The sequence below is a fragment of the Mytilus edulis genome, chromosome 13 (genome assembly GCF_963676685.1).
Source record: "Mytilus edulis chromosome 13, xbMytEdul2.2, whole genome shotgun sequence".
Classification (NCBI taxonomy): Eukaryota; Metazoa; Mollusca; class Bivalvia; order Mytilida; family Mytilidae; genus Mytilus; species Mytilus edulis.
The window spans coordinates 35,536,512-35,562,790 of NC_092356.1; the positions used below are offsets into that span (position 1 = coordinate 35,536,512).

Below are 26,279 nucleotides of genomic sequence, written 5' to 3' on the forward strand. Positions count from 1 at the left end.
TATTTAAAGGTCGTCCGTCGGTTTATGGTGTATAGGCGTCTCATTGGTAATTTCTAATTTTTGTACATTCAACCAAAATAAAGAAAAAATAGATACTAGTACATATTTATTTATTTAAAACAAATCCACCTGGATATCCGTAAGCCGCACGATATTTATAACCATATACCAGGAGACCAAACTTAACATTTTTGTCAATGTGGGAAATTGTGAATGAAGTATACCTTTCATCCAAGCTGGCAGATATACTCTTATAAACAGTATTGAACTTCTTAACTGGTGTTACATCAACCGCATGGAATAATAAATTACCGCCATTAAGACGGAGACCATCTACATTATCATTTGAATTTATAATCACAGTGACGTAATTGGTAAAGTCAGAAGTGGTTGGTGTAGTAATGACGTAGTTGCTAGAAAAATGGTCGATGGCGGGCAGTAAGGTCATGAACGGGTTGACAGTAACATTTGATCTTTCATACATTGTGTACAAAGTAACCATGACTGGTCTCTGGGCGTTGATAAAGTATCCATCATTTGGTAATTCTAGCTGATTTACATATTGCTTGTAGGTGTTCTTATAGAATCCATTCTTTCCCGTGATATAAACAGTCGTAAACGGATCTCTTGCAACTATTCGAAGAATGATATGTTTGGCATTTACTATTTTAGGAACCATATATGTCTCGGCAAATTGATCTGTCGGTATAAGCATTTCTGTTTGGAAATTTCTTTCACCTAAATTAATGGGAGAGTCCATGTTTCCAGAAAGTACCGCAATTGGTTTGTCACTCTCGATTGTTCCTCCAGTCGAAATATTAATATCATCTGATGTAAATAATAATCCTTCAAAAGCATTCTTTATCAGAATGTCCATAGTGTTGTTTCCAGGTTGTAACTTTGCCCTAATGGAAGTGTTGTCTTCTATCGCTACAACGCCCACCGATTTGATTTCCTTCGGGTATGTTGCAATAATGTAGTTTCTCCCAATGTCCTTAACCGGAATAGCACTGAAAGCCTCTCCGGAACAACATGAGTATTCATTTATTGCAGCGACAAATATAGGCTTATTCGAAGAGATGGTAATTCCGGTGTCATAAATATTATATTTAGCGTTGTCAGACCGTTTACTAAAACTGTGAAGTTTGTTTGGTACGTGTGTTCGAATGACATGTCCATTAGCCTGTCCAGTAAGTTGAAGTCCATTGTGCTTTGAGCTAATTTTAACATTATAGTTAGTATATGGTGACGTTATAAGAATCTCAAGGCTTATGTTGGTATTCGGCATGAAGAAAATAGCAAATAAATTCCCATAGTGACCTGTAAAATGGATTAAACTGTATAGACAATATTATAACTTTTTATGCATCTTGTTTTATACTTAGAAAAAAAGAGAGTCGGAGATCTGGGGACATAAGTATTGTTGTAAAATTTATCAACGAATGAAGTGCTGTTTTCATTTTTAAAATGGCAAACATAAATGACCATGTGTTAATGGAAGAAACCCCATGCAGTTAAGTGAAGAGCTTATGGTTATGCAAAATTATAATCTCTACTTAACTACTTTTTGAACACTTGAGGAGAGAGCCGGTCTTTTAAATCAAGGTAATGTATAAACTTCAGAAGCTTGTCAATCTATTGTATTAAAAGCAATTCCGTTTCTTTTTATTTAATTTGAGAATCTCTGTTTTTAACATGTGGCCTTCGACCTATCATTTGACGTTTATAGCATAGAAGATATTTTAAATGCCAATCGTGTCGTTTGCAGAGAGTTTATAAATACTAAGGCTGTTCTACTACAGGAATAGATTACCTTAGTTGTATTTGGCAAAACCATTAGGAATTTTTGTCCACATTGCTCTTCAACTTCGTACTTTATTTGGCCTTTTCAACTTTTTTGGATTCGAGCGTCACTGATTAGTCTTTTGTAGACGAAACGCGCATCTGGCGTAAACACAAAATTTAATGATTAGTTTATTTTAAGACCAACAGACTGGAAGGCCATTCACATTAAACATTATTTGCAGAACCAAGGGTCCTAATCAAGACAGCCAAAATAATCTAACATTAATTGTGCTTTGATGGAGTAGAAGAATTATAAATGCGTGTTGCAAATTACATCATTCAAGACACAAACAACAAAATAATAAACAAAGTACTATATGTCTTAACAAAATGCTGCTATCTGAAAAGTGTGTTTTTGACCTGCATGACATTTATAAGAAAACACTACTTACCACTCGCAGCAACAAATTCTAAAAGAACGATAAATACTCAAGATAACAAATATTATGTCACAAAAGCAAAATATAGGTTTCAAACAGTATGGATATCCCATATCTATCCTTGTGAATATTAAAATAAATAATAAAAGATCAATGTGCCTGTGGAATGCCCAAGCTCAAACATTGATATTTTCTAAGTTAAATATGAACATAACGTCAGAACGGTATATACTGTTCAAATTCCAACTTCGTTTGTGTGTTGTGGTTCTTATTTTTTTACAGAGATTTTGTATTCAACTAACTCAGCAATGGCTGCCGAGTTCAAATTTGGAATATTTTAAATTCTTCGTAATAATATCATCACCAAAAATTACTAAAGAAAAAAGTTCGGAAACAAATCCTCATACATAACAAGAGCAGCGTAAAATATATTAAAGATTAGATTTAATGTAAACTGTTTTCAACTATATTTCACCCTTAGTTAGGCTACCTATAAAACCAGGTTTAATCCAACATTTTCCGCATAACATAGATTGACGATTACTTTGACATTGGTCAAAGTGAATTCGCCTATAAATAACACTAATGCAGAACAGAATATAAATGGAAATTACCTGATTGTGTCGTGGTGCTGTAATTTCTCCAACCCTTTGTTGTATAAGAAGTAGTATTGTACATTGGTAAAGTGGTCCAGTGATGATGAGATTCAGTGGTTTCATAGTGCCATGGTCGTGTACTGTTATAATGATTACTTGTGGTGTATGAGATACTGTTTTTGTGACCTATATTGAAGTGTATTCAACATTCATAAGTTTAAGACGACAAAGGACCAATAACTGATTCGATTAATATGTACACATGCTAATATTACGATGTGATTGCATCTTGAAATTAATGGCCCTTACTAACGTTCTCCTAGTAAACTAACAAGAAAGGGAAGCTTTTTTGTTGACATATTCGAAAAGAACAAAAATGTAAAACGGTTATTAATCTGTGCTCTAAAATCAAACTGTGCAATCATCACCATAATACTGCATCTGTATTTTTTGAAATTGTTGGATGTAAAGCTTTTCGTCTTGATTTACCCTTCAGTATTGATGAGTCGAGTGTCACTAAGGGTGTCCTATGAAGACGAAAAGCGCTTCTTTCGTAACAAATTATAAACCTGGTATCTTTGACCAGTTTACCTGCGATTTTATATTCATGCATATTTATAGCTATATCAGAGACACATACCCATCTGCAGTTTCCGGTGGCCATGTCGATAGTTAATGAAATAAAAAGCGCTTTACAGATCGATTTATGAGTTTCGAACAGCGGTATACTACTGTTGCCTTTATTTACAACGTGTGCATCCATTGTTTATAGTTTCCTATAAATATTTTTTTTTCTGATTTTATATTCTTTTCAGTATAGAAATGACAAAAATCTTATAAATAAAATTTTAGCAAATGTGTAATTTCGATAGGTATGGATTTGGCACCAATGAGTTTTTTAAAACTACATTAATTGACTACCCATGCATGGTCCGCGCTGTCCTACTTTTTTTGTGCATTTGAATAAAAAAATACCTATAGAAATTGATATAATTTAGATTTGCCCGCTTAAAGAAATATGTGAATAACACGGCAGTATTTCAATGTTCTGCTTATAATCGTTATGGAACCAAAATAAAAAAATTCATGTAAAAATAACCAAATCAAAAAGATTTTTTTATTAAATAAGATTAACATTAATGTATATGTACTTATCAGTAATACAAGTACTGTTAATCGGATAATCACAGAATAATTATAGATTATCGTTGATCATCTCGTCGAGATTCATTTTCTCGCTTAAGCCGATACGACGAAAGTGAGAAAAGCAACCGAGTTGAGATGACCAATGATAACCTGTTTATCACTATTTTACCTACATGTATGACGCCACGTGCCCCTTTAGTTTGTAGCGATTTTTTCATATCACTAGACTCCGCTAGAAAATTTTGTAAAATAGTGATAATAGTATATATGTCATAATGAGCTTACAATTCTTATTACACAAGTCGCTCGTGCAACACGCTGAACATAACGTGTTTCTTTTACCATTACGTCTATTTCCGCTGCGTTTACCAAATATGCTGCCACCATTTATAGAACACAGCTACAATTGTAATAATCTGTAGGCACAAAAATATATATCTCGCATATATGCAATTTAATAGCATAAAGCAAATATTGCAATCAAAATGGCAATATTTCAATATTTAGACTATGCAAACCATTTAAAGTGAATTAACGCTAATTGAAGATTCAGAGCTTAATATCCTACTATGCCAAATTGAAAACAATATTAAAAGAAACGCTACTGCAACTGCAACTGCATACCAAATACCATCACCTTATCATAAGCGGGTCACATTAAACTGACATCATCAAACAAATTAATAAATTATCCAAATCAAAGTTTTATAAGTTTCTTATCAGTTCTATATAATTTTTACTTTTTTGACTTAACAATCAACAAATCTTATATATAAAAAAAAGAAGCTGTGGTATGATTGCTTATGAGACAACCCTCCACATGAGACCAAAATTACAAAGAAGTTAACAACTATAAGTCACCGTACGGCCTTCAACAATGAGCAAAGCCCATAACGCATAGTCAGCTATAAAAGGCCCTGATAAGACAATGTAAAACAATGCAAACGAGAAAACTAACGGCCTATTTCATGTATAAAAAATGAACGAAAAACAAATATGTAACACATAAACAAACAACAACTACTTAATTACAGGCTCATGACTTGGGAAAGGCACATGGTGGGGTTAAACATGTTGGCGGGACCCCAACCCTACCCTTAACCTGGAATATTGGAATAATAGTGCCACATAAGAAAAACATTTATATCTGATAGTAAACAGATACCGTATATGTTCAGCAACGATTGAATTCAAAGCTATGGACATTTGATAATTAGTCCCATCAGGTTAGCGTGTTAGAATGGACATCTGATAATTAGTCCCATTAGGTTAGCGTGTTAGAATGGCCCTCTTCTATTGAATTCAAAGCTATGGACATCTGATAATTAGTCCCATCAGGTTAGCGTGTTAGAATGGCCCTCTACTATTGAATTCAAAGCTATGGACATCTGATAATTAGTCCCATCAGGTTAGCGTGTTAGAATGGACATCTGATAATTAGTCCCATCAGGTTAGCGTGTTAGAATGGACATCTGATAATTAGTCCCATCAGGTTAGCGTGTTAGAATGGACATCTGATAATTCGTCCCATCAGGTTAGCGTGTTAGAATGGACATCTGATAATTAGTCCCATCAGGTTAGCGTGTTAGAATGGACATCTGATAATTAGTTCCATCAGGTTAGCGTGTTGGAATGGACATCTGATAATTAGTCCCATCAGGTTAGCGTGTTAGAATGGCCTTCTACTATTGAATGCAAAGCTATGGACATCTGATAATTAGTCCCATCAGGTTAGCGTGTTAGAATGGACATCTGATAATTAGTCCCGTCAGGTTAGCGTGTTAGAATTGCCTTCTACTATTGAGTTCAAAGCTATGGACATCTGATAATTAGTCCCATCAGGTTAGCGTGTCAGAATGGCCTTCTACTATTGAGACTACCTATTATATAATGGAAATTTGATACGGTACATCTGTTGCAAAGAATTTGCAAGCATTTTTCGGACATTTTATTATTTTTCATAGCAGGTTATAGTGACGAAATTCCTGTTATTCAACGACAATGAACATAGTTTTAGTAGCAGCCAAATATATCAAATTGATTTCCCTCATAATGTCGTTTTGTTTCTAAGAACTATTAATCGGTAGAATAATGAGAGTATGTATTGATAAACTGTAAGTATTATCCTCACGTGCTTTGAAATACATTTGGTTGTGTAAAAGATATCACCAAACTCTTCTTGCTGTTCAATATGACATGCCTGGAAATGAATATAAAAGAAATATATTTAATATAATTTTGGAGAAACGAATTTTTAGTTGTATAATTCCATTTCAAACCATTATCTGAAAAAATAGATAGCTAAATACAAAAAAAAAATGACTATCACCTTCATGCAGTTAGCAGTGCATTGTGGATAAAGTACTCTTACCAGTATGTGTATTATCAAAATCAATGTGATTGTATTGGTCGTTTGGATTAAAAGCTCATATGTATAATAAAGGTGCTAAAGATTTTGTGAAAGTTTTATTCAAATCTGGACAATGATTTAGTGAGTATCTCGAAAACATGATGCTTTGTTCTTGTGGTAACTATGACAAGGGTTACCATAAATCCTATTCAATAAATCCAAAATTTAAAAAGGTTCCTATACTGTCAGGTTTTAAATATATCATGCACACGGACACACTAACAAAACGGTAGTATGGACAGGAGAATGAAATGCCGACCGCTTAAAAACATATTGATCAAGCTAAGTCTACATTGTATATAACCCTAACTGAATGTAACTGACAAATTAAGTGTGTAATTCGCCTTTTCAGAATCTATATGACTATCTTGAGGACAATTGGTAACTTAAATTTATTGTTATTACTCTTAAATGGAAATTTACGTCTTACCGTTGGTGGAACTTCCATGTAGGCCAATCATAACATTTTACGTTACACTTTTGAAAATATAATAACCATAATGTATAAGCTTCTGAAATTTCGAATTATAGATCCTGCATAACCATGCACGGTCGACTCTCACATGTGTTGATATACTTTGTTTGACCTATTTCTTTTAACTTTTATATTGTGTTTTAAATTATATTGCCATTATCCTTTCCCTTTTGAGTGCCTTAATTTGTACATTGAAGTTTATTGAAAACGCTGATCCCATTATTATTAGTAATGTTGTTAGCCAAAGGTACCTACATCATCTCTCCCACATACAGTAATCGAGTCACACTTTTCAGGATTCCGTGACTGTTGACAGTTATAACAAATAGGACCTCTATACGTAGGGAAACCTGAATAAAAAAACATATGTACATAATTTTATTAGAATACTACAGTTGAATAGTTGACAATGCTATATTATGAGTATCAGGAAGATTGATTGAACTTTCAATTAGTTGATATACATATTGTCCCCATCTTCAAATGTACTGTAACGGACTTTGATAACGATCCTGTTCCCCCAAGTTGACCTTAGGTGCAATATCTTTTTTTCTCTTTTGGTCCCGTTTGTCATATAACTTTCAAGTTACCAAGTGTTTCGCTTTCAATAGACGTAAATAATATTAATGTTCTTATCAATATGTTTTATAAGATGAATTCTTTATAATGTTTTTAATGTTATAGTCTCTTATAATTTTGTACAGAATGGCCCTCTTTTTATATCTATATGTTATTTGATGTCATGTAATGTTGTATTGTATACTATTTATTGAGAGATGAGACTTAAATAAATTATTGAATTGAATTGAATCGTAATATCTTTGGTAAGCTTTCTTGTTAGCTGAGCCGTGAAATCATTATAAGGTCAGGTATACTACCATCCTTTCGGAGTAGTCTAGTCCTACAGAACGATAGATTGGTCCAGTCAAATTAGAATATAGATATCGAATTTCCTTATACTACACTACATATGTAATATAGCAAAATCAGATATCTATATTTTAAATTAATTGAGATTGTTCTAGTCAATTCTAATAAATGAAGGCCTGGGTATCATGCCTAACTTATTATTAACTTCACAGTTTAGCTAGCAAACAAGCTAACCAAGCATATTACTTTTACTTAAACAATCAAAACATTTGCTGTAAATTAAAAAAAAAAGTATACCTTGTTCTCCACAGCCTTCTGCATTACACAAATCACCAGAACAACATCTAGAACATGTCTTTGTCCCTGTCTGAGCTGTCGATCGAAGTCCAGGTGTTGCATTGGTGCAAAGCTTCAAATATATGGAATTTAGGGTTCACGAAAATGTAACAATATACATAATAACTCCGTTTGAAATTGTTTTTACTTTTTTTATGACGTATGAAAATTAAGCACCACTTCATAAATGGTGGGCTATCGAGCGAACTTCTTCAACAACGCTCTTTAAGTAAAAACATATAGACCATGTGTGTAGAAGTCCCAGAAATACTGAAGCTACATTCGATGATTAAAGGGGGCATAAACTAAAAACAATCGTGTAAGGTCATCTTTGCCTCGCGGGAGATTTAACCTTAATTTCTTCAAAGCTTCTAAATATTCTAAACAGAACATTTTAATACGGTATGTTGTAATTATGAGCAGCGATTTGCACCCAATTTATTTTGATAACGTAATTACAAATCAACACGTCGAATGAACGGCAATGCTAGACATCTTTACATAAAATCTTGCTTTGTTTTTACATTTTATCTGTCACAGTATATTTTCACACTTAGTGTCTGTGTATATATAATAAAAAGGAACGATCCTGCTCGGAAATAAAAGTTAGAAATAGATAAATAAGTATAATCTATCTGTATTCATCTGAGCTTATCTATGAAGTGGTGCGCGCTAATGTAAGCAAAACCTGCTCGCAAACGTAACCAAAAACCTTCGCGCAAACTCAATGAATTCTTGTGCGCACGTTTTATAGTAATGCGCGCAATAATAATGCACCGATATTTGCCATTCTACATTTAGCACATTAAAATCAATTTCCAATATCTTATAAATTAAACACGAAAAAAAAAGTTAATTTACAACAAATGCTTGCCACAGTTAAGACAAATACAAGCAGGTCCTGTTTTTTGGTGCCTTAATTATTTCTAAATTCTTAACTGTTTTAGAACATTTTTTCAATTCTGTATTTACATGTCCCTTTACTTAAAATCTCCCTCTATTCTTTATATTTCAGCACCATACTATTCCTTATTCTTTGATGTTTTACTCTTTTTTCTCTTTTCTATATATTATTTTTAATAATTTATTCATCGTTTTTGTTCATTATTCTCTATTCTGTTAACCCCATCTAGACACTTATCAAATCTATACAAATCAATTAATCATATATTGCGAAATAGAGTTCTGAATTTCTTGATGACTAAATACTTTGTTTCATCGTTTTCACCTTGTTGAAATAGCACGATTCAAGTTATTGTAGACGACTTTGAACTGAATTTTATTAAATAATAGAAAACCGACCTCTTTTGACCTACATCCAACATCATACAAAAGCTCTCCATCTAGTCCTGTGTATTGATCCAAATAGCAAGTCTGAAAAGAAAACAAATAAAAAATAGCTGATTTAAAAGAGAAGGTGTTTTCATATGGTCACCTTAAACATGAAAGTGAAATGTGTGAAAACTATGGTATTTCTGTATTAAAGAATATTTGTAAATTATATTTTCATAAAATTATCGATGGCCTATTTCGTTGGTTATTTTATCGGTCATTTATGTTACAAATGTATATTAATAAAATTGAGAATGGAAATGGGGAATGTGTCAACACCCCCACCATAGAACAGCGTCAGCCGAAGGCCACCAACGGGTCTCCAATGTAGAGAGAAACTCCCGCACCTGGAGTCGTCCAAGTTCAGCTGGCCCCCGAACAAATCTGTATACTAGTTCAATGATAATGGACGTCATACTAAACTCCGAATTATACACAAGAAACATAAATTAAAAATCATATAATACTAACAAAGACCAGAGGTTTCTGATTTGGGACAGGCGCAAAATTGCGACGGGGTCAAAATGTATGTTTTGTATAGGAATTAATTTAGAGGTATTGACATTAAAAAAAAAACCCGCTGAAAGCAAACCATACAGGCCAACGAGGTCTTACAGTATAAGAACACAACCACAGCGTGTAAAACATGAAGTTACTCCAGGAGCTTAATGTAGCATGGCATAACCTTTTTCTTAAAGTTACTTGCATTCCTTCTATCGGCCTCATTTGATTCATAGCTAAAAAGCACTAGCCTTAAGGAGGCTCGTGGGTGTAAGATTTTCAGAAAAACAATAAACATTAATTTTTTCATTACAAATTTTATTTATTACCTGAAATAGTTGTTACTTTATTATATGGTACAAAAATCATTCCAAAAAATGAATTCGTGTTGGCCCCAGGTGACTTAAAATGCAGATATCATTGAAAAAGCTCCAAATTAGCTCCCTTTGGTGCAAAAATGTCATTTTTTGGGCATTACAATTGAAATATCTTTATCAACTCATCAGTGACCTATATAAATTTTTTATTGTTGTTTTCGAATAAGCTGTACAAAAACTAAATAATTGTAAAATGTAAGCGATTTCTCTATTTATATGTTCTTTTTTTATACGCCCGTCAAAATTTTGACGGGACGTTTTATGGTATACAAATGTCCGGTGTCCGTCCGTCTGTCCGTCCGTCTGTCCGTCCGTCTGTCCGTCTGTCCGTCTGTCCGGCGTAAACATGTCGCACCGTAACTTGAGAACGACTTATCCAAATTTCATGAAACTTTATGTAGTTGTTTCTTATGATGGTCAAATGATCTGTATACTTTTTGGTGAAAATAAGATTTAAACTTTTTGAGTTACGGCACTTTGTAACTAAAACAGGGGTGTTTTTTTTTTTCACATGTCGCACTGTATCTCAAAAACGTTTCTTGATTATTGCTTAAAACTTTACACACTTCTTAGTTATATTAATCTTAATATCTGTATACTTTTTTGTGATGATTCAAAATTTCATTTTTGAGTTTTTGAGTATTTTGTAAAAAAGGGGGAGGTTTTTTTTACATGTCGCGCTGTATCTCAAAAACGATTTATGATTATTGCTTAAAACTTTACACACTTCTTTGTTATATTAATTTAAAGATCTGTATACTTTTTGGTGATGATTAAAAATTTCATTTTTGAGTTATTGAGTATTTTGTAAAAAAGGGGGAGGTTTTTTTTTACATGTCGTGCCGTATCTCAAAAACGATTTATGATTATTGCTTTAAACTTTACACACTTCTTTGTCATATTAATCTAAAGATCTGTATACTTTTTGGTAATGACTCAAAATTTTATTTTTGAGTTATTGAGTATTTTGTAAAAAAGGGGAGGGTTTTTTTTTACATGTCGCGCCGTATCTCAAAAACAATTTATGATTATTGCTTGAAACTGTACACACTTCTTTGTTATACTAATTTGAAGATCTGTATACTTTTTGGTTAGATTCAAAATTTTATTTTAGTGATAGTTGTAAAAAAAAACAGGGTGGTGGGGGGGGGGGGGGAGGTGGGGTTCACCTGTCCCGCCGTGTCTCAAAAACAATAAATGGTTATTGCTTAAAACTTCCACACAAGACGTCGGGCGTATCATGCGCTCATGGCGCAGCTGTTTATTATTTCGATTTTACCTCTATTTCTCCTATTAGTTCAACAGAAAAAAAGGACATTAACAAAAATGTATGCTTCTTTCGAAGGCAGATTGTGAGCATAAATGAACGGTGACCCCATTTTTTATTGCGTTTTTCAATTAAGTATGAGATAAAGTTCATTTGACCCGCGAGCCACATATATAACGAAAATGTATTATCAGCTACACAATGTGCAGGAAATAATTATGCAATCGGAGGTGGAAATAAGCCGTACTAGCCAGATGAAAATAAATGCTTCATGAAGTACGTCATAAATTCCCATGACCCCCTACCAATATAACCCTGAAAATCATCTGTAGTGAACTGGTGAACGCCACTTGAAGAGTAGTGTTCGACTCTGATATTAGTTCGATATGAACTGTCGAAGATTGCAAGATTTTCTATGATGGATCGTTTGGTGCCTTTCAAGTTTTTGCGCAACCTCAACAATAATGGGAGCCATGATATATCAATATTGAGTAAATAAGGCAGAAAAATGTAACAAACAAACAAACAAACAAAAACACAAAATATACATACCTCATGTGAGTCACATGTTGTTTTTCCATGACAATGTCGTGGTGAGATAACTCGATCACAACGTAAACACTGTAAGGCGTCAGCGTCTGTCAAATACATTCAATAAAAACATTATTGAAGATCTGGATGTAAGATGGAGAGGTGTCTTTAACTCCTTTATCTATATTGTTATATCATTTTTCTGTATTCTAGAATTATAATGCCCATTCTCTATTCGTTATTCGTTATATCTAAACTCCTTCTATTCTCGGTTCATTATATATTTTTTCCTTATTTACCGCTATTTATAATTCCCCCCTTTATTCTATTTTTGTTGCCAATTATTCTCTATTTTGTAAATCAAGAACCTCATTATTTACAATGTGATTGAAAATACACGTGTACCGTCGTAAGATTAATTTATCATTTCTGAATAATGTTTGTAGTTCTTCTTGTCGATATTCAACAATTGCAAAAATCTAATAAAGTTAGAAATATTTCGAAACTTAAATTGTTCATCTGAAATAAATTGAATTCAAGACGAACCTCCAATCTCATTTCTTTGGGAAATTGATTTCAGAACTTATTGGGCGTTTTGATCAAATGACTTTTAAATTGGAATGACCAGTTCCAAAAATATAAGGAATTCTGTGATAAATTAGTTTAAACTGTAAATATATAAATAAGGATATAACATAATGATTTTTTTTCAGTTTGAAAGAAGAATATTACCATGCAAAATATTATTAACCAAGTATTTCACAGAAAAAAAAATCAAAGATTTTCACAATAAAAGTAAAACTTGCACACACAAGTTACTCCTCAAAGCGGATATTTTTCGAAATGAATTTTAAAGACGATCATTTCAATTGGTTATCATAATATGTTTTCTGAAGGACTATACTCACTGAATGTTGCCTCCTGTAGAAGAACACCAAGGAGAAGATGAATTCCTGTAAAAAAGACGTTTTTTTTTGTCTCAGTGTTTAATATAGATTATGTGATAAACAAAACTCATCATTGCTAACATGCAGTCTTTAGTTTTGTCCACCGGACGGACGTTTTGTCTACGAAACACTCATTAGATACATGCACTCTTAATACAAAAATTTTAATAGAAAAATAAAGTACGAAGTCGAAGACCATTAAAATGTCAATTGATTAAAAATTATCAGATAGTAGTATAATATATATATATTGTTTTATTAAAGTGCAGCCTGATATAACATAATAATACAAATAATACATATTTTATGTCAGCCAGCCTTTATAGGCTTACGATGCACTGTACTTCTAAAATTCCAATAGTTATCTGTTATAATTATCAAATATCAATTTAAATGTACGATAAATAAGTTACTGTAGTTATTTTTTCTTTTTCTCATCAATGTTTGTGTTCTAATATCAAAAATGTTAGTGATGATTTGACACTAATTTAACACCGGCACAAAGTAAAATTTTTAATTTATTCAAGACAAGACAAGACAAGACATGTCTTGTCTTGTCTTGTCATAAACCTTTTTTCTCTCTCTAGCTACAGATTAATTCAGATCACAGTTCGAATTATCCCCTTATTGGCTTCTGAAATTTTTTTGTTTGTCGTCATCATTTTAGCCGCATCAACATTGACGTATATGGGGTATAGCAGTGCACTCGCAGGAACGGACTCGATAACCCATCTTGTTGAAGAACGACTTTGGAACCTTTGTTCTATGTCTTAAGAATTTTGCATAAGGGTAAATGCCACTACGCTAGGTATCATAATCATGGGTCCGGTTTTTGTGACAGGTCTTTCTGCAGCCTGGTAGATTGTAATGAAAAAAGAAGTATGTAATTTCAGGTCGGATTTACTGTATCGGTTATTTGAATAGAATATTTATAGAGAAATGAATTCAAACATATTTATTTATAGCGGATTTGGAAAAAAATTATTGCAACTTATATTAATCCCTTTCCACTGTGTGGGTGCGAGTGCTGCCTTGTAGTGGCATAATATTATCCTGCAGTCTTATCGAAAGGGGTGTCTTTTACATGCAAGAGATAGGCCAGCCGCTCTCTCTTAACCATGTTAACATGCACGGGTCAGCCATTTATCGTCCAATTCCGACGGACTATATCATCGTATCTCATGTCCATACTCGCAAATGGTGTCAAGAGAGCGCCGAAAATTCAGTCCATGACATTTAATTTCTCCTTATGTTAATATGTTAAAAACAGTGCTCAAAATTGCAATGCAAACAAATATTACACTTGAATATTCGTTTTAAAAATACTTCAAACATACACAAACCTTTCATGTCTGATAATGCCGTATAGTATTTCGAAATAAAGTCCTTATCTTATCTCGAATACATTATATTACATTGTATGACATTTTAAAATCCCAAGAGAGGAACGACTTTGCCATAAATGTAAAATACTAGAGAATGAGAAACATTTTTTACTCTATTGTGAGTATAATAAACTCTAAGAAATGATTTTTTTCATCACATATGTACTGAAAATAATAACTTTAATAATTTAAATGAAGAAGAAAAAATTCAATATTTACTAAATCCATCATCGCCTTTACAAACAAATAAGTTAGGATCCTTCTGGAAAAAGTCATTAGAACTGAGGGCAGGGGACTCTTAACAACTTGTTTGTTGTTAAAAAAAAAAATTGATGCTGTTGTTATTGTGTATGTTTAATATGTATGTTTATTGTGTTTATTGTGTTAATATATGTTGGTCACAAACTGTAAAGTTTATATGACAATGAAATTTTTGATTTGATTTTATTATGACACCGCCAAAGAAATAACGAAAATGTTATACACTGTCATACATTTATTTCGTTATGATTCAGGTATCAAAAAAGGGAGGCAGTTTAATTTATCAATTGAATGCCGATTAGAGTTATTTGACAAACTGGTGAAACCAATTCTTTTATACGGATGTGAAGTATGGGGATTTGGAAAAAATGACATTATTGAACAAGTTCATCTCAAGTTTTTAAAGCATTTACTTCACCTCAAGAGATCTACCCCAAGCATGATTGTGTACGGTGAAACTGGACGATACCCATTGGAAATAAGCATTAAATGTCGAGTGATATCATATTGGTGCAGGCTGCTTATAGATGAAAATAAGTCATCATCAATCTTATATAAATTTGTATATTCCCGATATCACACAAATAATGATGATATTTTATTGATAAAAAACATTAAAAATATATTGGATTTTCAAACTTATTTTATATGCAAAATACCGACCTCACCAAATGGTTACCAAAAAAATATCAAACTTAGATTGGAATTCAGCTATTCAGAACACATCAAAATGCACTACTTATAGGCTCTTTAAGGAAAATGTTGAATTTGAGAATTATTTCAACATCATAAATGACCGAGATACATATACACTTTGTAAATTCCGAACATCGAATCATTCACTGCCAATAGAAAAGGGGAGATGGCATAACATTGACAGAAGTGATAGAAAATGTTCAATATGTACGAAAAGAGATATCGGAGACGAATACCACTATATTTTTGTTTGCCCGGCTTTACAAGATGAAAGAAGAAGATTTATTCCAAATGAACTAATTCCAAGACATAACATTATTACATTCAACAAACTGTTTAATTAAAAAAAAAAAAAAAGACACTAAGAAACCTCTGCAATTTTATAAGATGTATTAATAGTCAGCTCACTCCTTCTTAACAACCATACTTTATTTACCATACTTATACTTATAGAAATTTAGAAATGTATTTCTTTATACAATTTTAACTTTTACATTTGACTATATAAGTCTATATATATATATATTCTTTTATATGTTATCTCATCCGAAATTTTGAATTTTATGCATTTTTAATGCATTTTTTTATTTTTATGTATATTATTTTTTAACTTCTCTGTTACCTTTGCACTTTCATAGTTTTATGAGAATAAACTATCAACACGGGTCAGCCATTTATCGTCCAATTCCGACGGACTATCATCGTATCTCATGTCCATACTCGCAAATGGTGTCAAGAGAGCGCCGAAAATTCAGTCCAAGACATTTTCTCCTTATGTTAATATGTTAAAAACAGTGCTCAAAATTGCAATGCAAACCAAATATTACACTTGAATATACGTTTTAGAAATACTTCAAACATACACAAACCTTTCATATCCAATAATGCCGTATTGTATTTCGAAATAAAGTCCTTATCTTATCTCGAATACAATATATTACATGGTATGACACCGCCAAAGAAATAACGAAAATATTATACACTGTACATGTCATACATTTATTTCGTTATGATTCAGGTACGGAAGACAATAGGTTAAGACAAAAAGAATACCGTCACTTTTGCAGCAGAATAATTTCAAAACTTCTAAAACAGATTATATAATGCTTGAAAGTCTAGTTTTTAGACCGATGTTTTTTTTTCTGTTCATATATATTTTTCTTCGGAGACCATTATTTATTTTAGGGTTTTCCAATTACATTTTTTTTTATATATCTAGAAAAATAAAGGACTTATTTTTTTGGTTATAAAGTATACAATTTTCTGGACATGTATGATTATTTTCCTTAATTCGTCATGGTTCTGTGTCTACGTTAATATGTTATACTTTCTTGTATTATATAGAACATATTAACACAAATCTAAGAGGGTAATAAGATCTAATAGAACAGCCTGGAATACAGAGAAAACAATGTTATTTTTTTCAAGGGATAACAATTTGTGGAACTTTTGTGCTTTTTTCACGCTTTTGATTGGTGTGAAGAAAATATTTCTCCCCACTAGTGAAAAATGTGCTCTCGGCAAATCATTTGTCGAAATTCTATTATTTTCTTATTTTTTCTGAATTTTCCTATTGTGACGTTATGAAAGGCGACCATGCCTATGTCGAATTTTATATGTATATCTTCAAATATTGAAGTATGATACACTTGTGGCTTTCATTTTTTTTTTAATTTTTGAGCCTGAGTTCATAGCCGCCGGTGAACTTGACTGTCCTTCTTATGATTAGGGACTTATCATTATTTACCTGGGAGGGGGGGGGGGGGGGGCTGGTCATTTTGAAATCAAAAGTATAAAATGTGACCCCCCTCTATTAAACATGCCAAAATTTTAACATGCAAAACACTTATCATGTTATTTCACAGAAATATTGCAAACATGAAATATTTTCAGTGAATGAGTCCAAAACCATATTTGAAGGAAAATTGCCTTGACATAGGACTCTTTCATGAATATTAATGGGTAGAGCAAGCCAGTGCTTTGGGGAGCTATTTTTTTTCTAATTTCCTTCATTGGGCTATTAAAGAAACTTGTTGAGACAGTAAATGCACATTATTTACTAAGAAGGATCTTTTAAAAAAGAGGGACGAAAGATACCAAAGGGACAATCAAACTCATAAATCGAAAATAAACTGACAACGCCATGGCTAAAAATAAAAACGAAGACAAACAGACACACAATAGTGCACATGACACAACATAGAAAACTAAAGAATAAGCAACACGAATCCCACCAAAAACTAGGGGTGATCTCAGGTGCTATTACATTGTCCCTCTCTTATATGCTGCCTAAACTTAAGTTTTACGTGAATTTTGATACCTGTATGGATAGTTTATGCTTTCAGCTTTCAGAACAATTCAATTACTAATTTGTTGTCATATTTCATATAAATGTGTGATATAGTAACCCCAAAATTTTGACTCATTAGCCTTAAAAGTACAAACTTTGCAATGAGAGGTATATATGGACCCAAAGGGGTCTGATAATGAAAGCAAAAAGGTGCATTAGTGGTGTTGTCATCTCAGAATCATCTTTTGTATCAATATTCAACTGGTTTTATGCAGAATATTTGACCATTTATTGGAGAACTTATTGCTCTACACTATATATTCTTTCATGATGCAGCGTGATTTTATTTATTTGACAAAGTTTTGCACAAATCGCTGTAGATTTCATTTTAATTTATACTTAATTTCTCTCAAACTTTTAGCTTATTATAACATAAGTTGACACCGTAATGCTTGTTAATGTACGTAGTGATCGAAGTGGGTGTAATATAACGACTGGATTAATCGGGTTATGAACATGGAGAAGCACCTATGCATTCTAAATGGGACAAAATGACACAAAATGACAGCTTACTATATCACCACCAAGTCTTGTGATGTCTTACTTAATTGTATGAATGGTGGTACAAATATATTTCCATTCCGAATTTGAACTGTTGTAATGTTCTTTTTGGCCACGGTCTGTTGAGGTATTTTAACTACTCAGTTTCATGTGCAAAAAAGATTGATCTCCACACTTTGAATTTATAAAATATGAACCCCCCTTTTCCACATAGTATAACATAAAAAAAACTTGATCCCCCCTGATTTTGACCAGCCCCCCCTACCAGATAAATAATGATAAGTCCCTTAATAAGAAAAAAGCATTCAAGTTTGGCGCATCAAATTTATATAGTATAAATTTCATTTACTATCCAGAAACAAACTAATTTACTTTAAATACACGAGAAACGAATACTTGGAATTGTTTTATTTATATTTAAATGGGCAATAGTCCAAATATGTATGTTATAAAACCATAGCTAATCATTTTCTCCTATATGTATATCCTGCCGTTAAGGAGCACCAAGACATATCTTGTAACAGAATTAAAGTATACATTATATACAGGTTCTCCGTGAGTCATCATAGAAATAATCATGTATGCATAACCATAATGTCATACTAAATGTTTCTAAATTTGACAAAAGCTATTTCGAACATAAAATAAAAGCGAAGAGACTATATTTCCGGAATCTGCTCATTTCTAGACCAGATTTGTTCATACGGAAGTGATGTTTTCTTACACGCAAAACAAAGACGAAAATTCCTGAAGATTTCCTTACAAGAAGTAAAATATAGACCATATTACACCTGAATGAAGGAATTGGAGTATCAAACTAATTAAATGAAGCATTAGATAAAAGCTTGCTACAGGTACAGAACTTATTGTCACAAGTTTAGACTCCATAAAGAACTCACCTTAGGTTCACAATTTTTTTCAAAAGAACAAACAGCTGACATGACGAGTAGATTTATGGCCGTGTTTTTACATTACACAATCTCCACTGAATATAGACAAACTGGTGAAGTTATTTAGGCATGACTAGAGCTAGATAAATAAAAGTTATGCATTTATGTTTCAGACAAAAAAAATACCAGTCAGAGCTCAGACATAAATAAGTCTGAATCTGCTTTTGACTCATAGAGGTCTAAATTTGTAAGTTTTAGGATTAGTCTCCCTTTAATGCAAGACAAAATACGACTTACATAAGTCAAATGTTGTTAAGCAAGAAATAATTGACCAGAATCAAAAAGTTGCAAATATCGACTCCTACAAGTCGATAAGTGATCAAAATTGGTTAACTTCAAGACCCACGCATATTTATAAGGAGGTCATGCATCTAAATCAAATAATGACAACATTGAAAGACAATACTTTGTCTTCTAAAGAAAAATATGAATGAGAGTCTAAAAAATCGGAGATAATGTTAATTAACCTTACAATGCAACCACCTGGAACTACACTTAATGAGGAAAAACATCTGTGTTTAGCAAGGATGTTCAATTAGACAATTACATATAGATAGCTCAAGTCCTTGTGAACTCTCAGACAGGTTTTTGCTGTCATAGGTTGTGTAGTTTGGCCACCAAGTGAAATTAAGTTTTTTCATCAACATAAATAGACCTTAATAAGTCTGTCATTTTATGACTTAGATAAGTCTAAAATTGAATACTCATTTTATGATAAATACATGTTTTGACTTCTTTAAGTCAAAAACAAAAATAGACTTGTTTATGTCTGAGCTCTGACTGAATACGTAACCTGCATTTGGATGTGTGTTCTTTTTAATCAGCATACATTGTAGATGATAGAGCCTAGAGAGCAAAATATGCACACACTGGAGTTTCTGTAGTCCAAATAATTATGACTTTTTGAAAGTAAAGTAAAGTAAAGTAATCTTTATTTAAAGTCGGGTTGCATATTTATGTAGGACTCTAAAGTGCGATGGTCACGCTAAAGTGCGATGGTCTATGCTAAAGTACGACGGTGTCTCACGCTAAAGTGCGATGGTCGTTTGTTCGCTAAAGTACGATGGTGTCTCACGCTAAAGTACGATGGCAGTCTGCACGGTTAGCCACTAGTCCGATGCCCCAGACTAGTAAAAATTCATTCGGACTAGTAAGATTTTGCAAAACTTTGATTTGACCAATAAGCAGTCAGAGCTCAGACATAAATAAGTCTGAATCTGCTTTTGACTCCTAGAGGTCTAAATTTGTAAGTTTTAGGATTTGTCTCCCTTTAATGTAAGACAAAATACGACTTGTATAAGTCCAATATTGTTAAACAAGAAATAATTGACCAGAATCAAAAAGTTGCAAATATCGACTCCTACAAGTCGATGAGTGATCAAAATTGGTTGACTTCAAGACCCACGCATACTTATAAGGAGGTCATGCATCTAAATCAAATAATGACAACATTGAAAGCCAATGCTTTGTCTTCTGAAGAAAAATATGAATGAAAGTCTAAAAAATCGGAGATAATGTTAATTAACCTTACAATGCAACCACCTGGAATCACACTTAATGAGGTAAAACATCTGTGTTTAGTAAGGATGTTCAATTAGATAATTAGATATAGATAGCTCAAGTCCTTGTGAACTCTCATACAGGTTTTTGCTGTCATAGGTGGTGTAGTTTGGCCACAAAGTAACATTAAGTTTTTTCACCAACATAAATAGACCTAAACAAGTCTGTCATTTTTTGACTTAGATAAGTCTAAAACTGAAACTACATTTTTATAATAAATACATGTTTCGACTTATTTAAGTCAAAAACAAAAATAGACTTGTTTATGTCTGAGCTCTGACTGATAAGAAAAATTTCAGAATATTGGTCTTCGGACTAGTAGTGGAAAAAGTTTTTGGTGCAGACTGCGATGGTTGTTTGTTCGGTAAAGTACGATGATGTATCACGCTAAAGTGCGATGATCCAAATGGTAAAATTCGAAGATTAAAACATCGAGGTTCAAAAAGTCTTTTTGTAAAAGCTAATATGCTAAGGTTTAACATATGTGATAGGCTTTACAATTTACCGGTAGGCTGAAGTGATTGTTTCTAAATTAACAAGTCCGACCATGTTCTAATTGCTATTAAGGTAATTTATGTTTTGCAAAATATTATTTTTCATGTAAAATGAATTTTTAACAATTTGAAGTATATTGAATATTTGGATAATTGGTGTAGATTGCTGTTCACACTACATGTAATATATATAATGTTACAACCTATTTTACATTTGTCATTGAAAATTAAAAAAACACTCGAAAAAAATCTATAATACTAAAATTACGAGGTCCAATTTGTCAGCCGTCATCACGTAAAAACGACGAATCACAGAATTCAACTTTATATATAACTAATATAGTACAAAGGTGTAGATTAAAAATTACACCACTCCAGGCCCTTTTGTTTTCCACGTAATTAATATTGCCAATAATTAAGAAGTTCCGGGTCAAGTCCGCTACCGATACCAATAGTATATTCACCTGTTACCTATTACCTTATCTGTACGTTCCGCATCTGACAGGCGCACCACCAAACGTTGTATTCAGGATTAATATGCTACATGTATATACACGGGTCATAACCACAGGGTTGACACTACTAAATTGTCAAATTGTTACCTATTGTAGTATTTTAATCAATAAGACTTTCTAAGATAACAATACGAATACTAAAAATCTGGACTAAAAATAAGGCGTATAGGTACAGTTTTCAATTTGTTAGTGGGCATGACGTAAAACAGCGAAGCAAATAATTCAACTTTATTTATAACTTATATAGGACAATGCTGTTGATTAAAAAATACTCCATTCCAGGACCTTTTGTTTTCCAAATAATTAATATTATTGTTTCAGTTCGACGGGTTCAAACAGAAAGACTTGAAAGCAGAGAAAAACTGTGTATCTTATAATCGGCATGACTTTATCAGATGACAATACTAATACTAAAATAAGGCTTGCGCATAGTTATATACTTTAATTCAGTCACGGACCCGTGATATCACGGGTGTGTTCTAGTATACATTGTGATTCAGCCGACAAAGAACACGGTTAAATTAAATCAATTACTAGTAAGTAATGGACATTTGATGTAAAAATTGTTACTCAAAATATTGCTCATCTATCTTCCGGCATATTCATATTTAGTTTGTATAAACGACTGTTAACATCATAATCCAACTACGTTTCTAACGTCTATACTTTTGCGGACCATTGCACTTTAGCGTATACCATCGCACTTTAGCGAGATCATCGTACTTGAGCGTATACCATCGCACTTTAGCGAGACCATCGTACTTTAGCGTCCCCATCGCACTTTAGAGTCCTACATATATACATAATAACAATGGACATGAGCTCTTAAGAGCTCTTAAAACCAGTCAGGGGTACTACTTGTACAAGTTATTTTTATTTACTTGAATAAGTAAAAAAAAATATACTTATATATATAAGTAAATTATAATGTTTAAATAATCTCCCCTTAATTTTCTTAAAAATTTACTTACATGTATCATGCTTATACCATGTATACAAGTAAAAAAAAAATGCAATCCCACCACAATTCTCAAGTTTGAGATAAAAATTCATGCCTGTAATGATTTTTCCCAGGTAATTTGTTGAATTAATGAGATGAAACATTGATCTCTAATAAAAAATTTCAAAGAAACTGATTGCACAAAGATCTTAAGTATTTGAGCAAAGCCTTCAAAAATTGCTCCTTTGGGGCTTGTAATGACCAGTGTTCTGAAGATAACAGACAAATGGGATTTTCATTGTCCATGAAATTACACTTAAATGATTAGTAAAGACATCTGCAATGGACAGACAAATTAAAATTCTAGTAGAGCAAAGAAATCCTAAGAATTTAAGAAATAAAGATAAGATGACCTTTTCACTTACATGCATATAAGTAAAAAAATCTGAATGTCTAAGGGACATAACTATAAGTCATTTTTTTTACCTATAAATAACATTTTCTTGTATACATGGTATAAGTACCCTACAAATTTACTTATATGAGTATAATTTTTTTTTTACTTCTCCAAGTGAATAAAAATTACTTGTACCAGTAGTACCCCTGACTGTAAATCGACTGATATTGATAAACAAAACATACATGTTATAACATCAGATACACATACACCACAAACATACAGACAGACAGCACATACATAGATGGCACATGCAGAATAAAAGCTAAGCTAGATATATATTAAAACAAATGTCAAATATCAGCACATAGTAGCACATAGTATTTATATCGGAGTAGCACATGCAAAATTAAACACTAAAAGCACAAACAGAAGACTGCATGCAGCTATAGCAAAGGTAATGCATAAGCAAAAGAAATAAAAAGCTAAATAAAAAATAAAAATAACTGCAAAAAGATAAAACATAAAAAAAACAAACAGCAGGCTTCGAGATCAAGTTATGAATGTATGAGGCAGCAAGTAAGTACATTATTTACAAGAACTGCATGTACATTTTTCTGAAAAACACCATTTTGAGATAAAATTTTTGAAATGGCCAAAAGTTGATAAACTCCTTGCCTCATTTGGCAAGGAGTTCCAGAGTTTTGCTGCCTCATAACTAAAGCTTTTCTTACCATACCTTGTTGTTTTAGGCTGTGGTATATCTGCTATGCCTTTATACCTGAAGTGGTATGAATTTTCTTTAATATTTACTAAATTATGTAGGAATTCTGGACTTGATTTATTAATTATTTTATATGTCTCTAAAGGCCATTCCAAGGAAGGTTTCATAGAAAACAAATTAAGGCTGTTGTTTGCTCTATGGTCGGGTGGTTGTCGCTTTGACATATTCACCATTTCCTTTCTCAATTTTAAGATAGCCACCCAAGACATCATTATTATTTGGACTACAGTTTTACTAGTCCAAATAATTATGATATAAAAAAAGAAGATGTGGTATGATTGCCAATGAGACAACTGTCCACAAGAGACCAAAATGACACCTGTAGACATTAACAACTTGGGATGTTTGGCAAGGCTATTTTATTTTTTTTCTGGGACGCCTTCCTAAGATGTCATAACCCTGAAGCTATTTTTATACGACCGCAAAAATTGAAAATTTTTTGGTCTTATATTGGTATCACATTGTCGTCTGCGTTGTCATTGTCCGAATACTTTTGGTTTTCGCACTATAACTTAAGTTTAAGTAAATAGAAATCTATGAAATTTTGACACAAGGTTTATGACCACAAAAGGAAGGTTGGGATTGAATTTGGGAGTTGAGGTCCCAACAGTTAAGGAATTAGGGTCCAAAAAGGGGCCCAAATAAGCATTTTTCTTGGTTTTCACATCATACATTGTAACTTTAGTATAAGTAAATAGAAATCTATGAAATTTAAACACAAGGTTTGAATAATTTGGGTTCTTTGATATGCCAAATCTAACTGTGTATGTAGATTCTTATATTTTGGTCCCGTTTTCAAATTGGTCTACATTAAAGTCCAAAGGGTCCAAAATTAAACTAAGTTTGATTTTAACAAAAATTTAATTCTTGGGCTTTTTTGATATATGCTTGATATGCTTAATCTTAACATGTACTTAGATTTTTTATTATTGGCCCAGTTTTCAAGTTGGTTCAAATAAGGATCCAAAATTATTATATTAAGTATATATTGTGCTATAGCAAGAAATTTTCAATTGCACAGTATTCAGCAATAGCAAGAAATCTTCAATTGCACAGTATTGTGCAATAGCAAGTATTTTCAATTGCACAGTATTGCGCAATAGCAAGAAATATCTAATTGCACAATATTGTGCAATAGCAAGAAATTTTCAATTGGAGTTATCTTTCTTTGTCCAGAATAGTAGTTGGATCAACTTAAATCATTGTTTTATACAATATACAATGTATATTCACTTTTACTACCAACTGATAAATTAAAACAATCTTTACCATTCAGTGATAACAAGCACTTTTTTACATTTTAATATTTTATGATGAGTAGTTATATTATTGTTGCTCCATTAGAAATTTGAATTGAGATCAGTTTTGGAATAAGGGAAAGGGGGATGTGAAAAAAAATTGGGGGAGGGGTGAGTTAAATTTTTCTCATTTCAGATTTCATAAATAAAAAGAAAATTTCTTCAAACATTTTTTTGAGAGGATTAATATTCAACAGCATAGTGAATTGCTCAAAGGCAATTTTTTTTTTTTAAAGTTCATTAGACCACATTCATTCTGTGTCAGACACCTATGCTGTGTCAATTATTTAATCACAATCCAAATTTAGAGCTGAATCCAGCTTGAATGTTGTGTCCATACTTGCCCCAACCGTTAAGGGTTCAACCTCTGCGGTCATATAAAGCTGCTCTGAGGAACATCTGGTTTACGTCTGGACTTTGAGAGCAAATTTCGGTGGGAACTTTGCGACCTAATTTTGACGTGAAATTTTTATTGCCGGATAGAAATGTTTATGTAGTTACAAAGTCCTACCTTTTTTGCGCTTATTGATGCAAAATATTTCCAGAAATATCCAAAAGTAATGATAAAATAAGATACAATTCCATTTTAGGTGGACAAATACTTATTTTGCTTTCAAAATGATATCTCAGATTCACAAAAATACATCAGTTCCAAAGAGTATAAAGTATTTAACTCGGTAAAATTTGACAGACCCAATTTCCTGATAATGTAAATCAAACGTTCCGGAAATTCACAGGTCCATTAAATTTTACAGAGTTAAATATTTTATGACTTAATGCAGCAGACATGGGGTAATTGAAATATATGTAATTGTAATTGACCATGTTGACAGTAATTAATTACAATTTCTCAAGTAATTGAATGTAATGTGTAATTTGGCATTTTTTCAATGACAAGTAATTGAAAGTAATTAATTACAAATGTACACAGTCAAAATTTTGGGTAATTGACAATTACATTTCAATTACATCTTAATCATTGTGTTAATTATATTCAAATTTTGGATCAGAAAGATTGAAATGTGAATGTTCTCAAAAAATTATGAAAAGCCATGACTTTAGTAAATGTTCTTAGCTGACGAAACCTGCTTATTTAGTCTCTATGTACATGATGTAATTACGCAAGCATGGAGGA

At 32.3% G+C, this 26,279-nt stretch overlaps 2 protein-coding genes across 2 annotated transcripts in view; one reads left to right on the forward strand and one right to left on the reverse strand.

The window, feature by feature from the left end:
- Nucleotides 1–106: 106 nt before the first annotated feature.
- Nucleotides 107–19,147, reverse strand: LOC139500266 (uncharacterized). The gene is made up of 11 exons (XM_071289008.1): nt 19,106–19,147; nt 12,975–13,044; nt 12,088–12,173; nt 9,361–9,432; nt 8,020–8,131; nt 7,108–7,202; nt 6,099–6,167; nt 4,253–4,367; nt 2,840–3,007; nt 2,238–2,255; nt 107–1,320 (listed from the first exon to the last, which is right to left on the reverse strand). The coding sequence occupies exons 1-11, from the start codon at nt 19,145–19,147 to the stop codon at nt 107–109; spliced, it is 2,061 nt and encodes a 686-aa protein (XP_071145109.1).
- Nucleotides 18,893–26,279, forward strand: part of LOC139500911 (leucine-rich repeat and fibronectin type III domain-containing protein 1-like protein) — a 12,017-nt gene continuing 4,630 nt past the window's right edge. The window contains exon 1 of the mRNA XM_071289812.1: nt 18,893–19,060. The gene's annotated coding sequence lies outside the window, so the exon portion shown is untranslated. The remainder of the gene's footprint in view (nt 19,061–26,279) is intronic.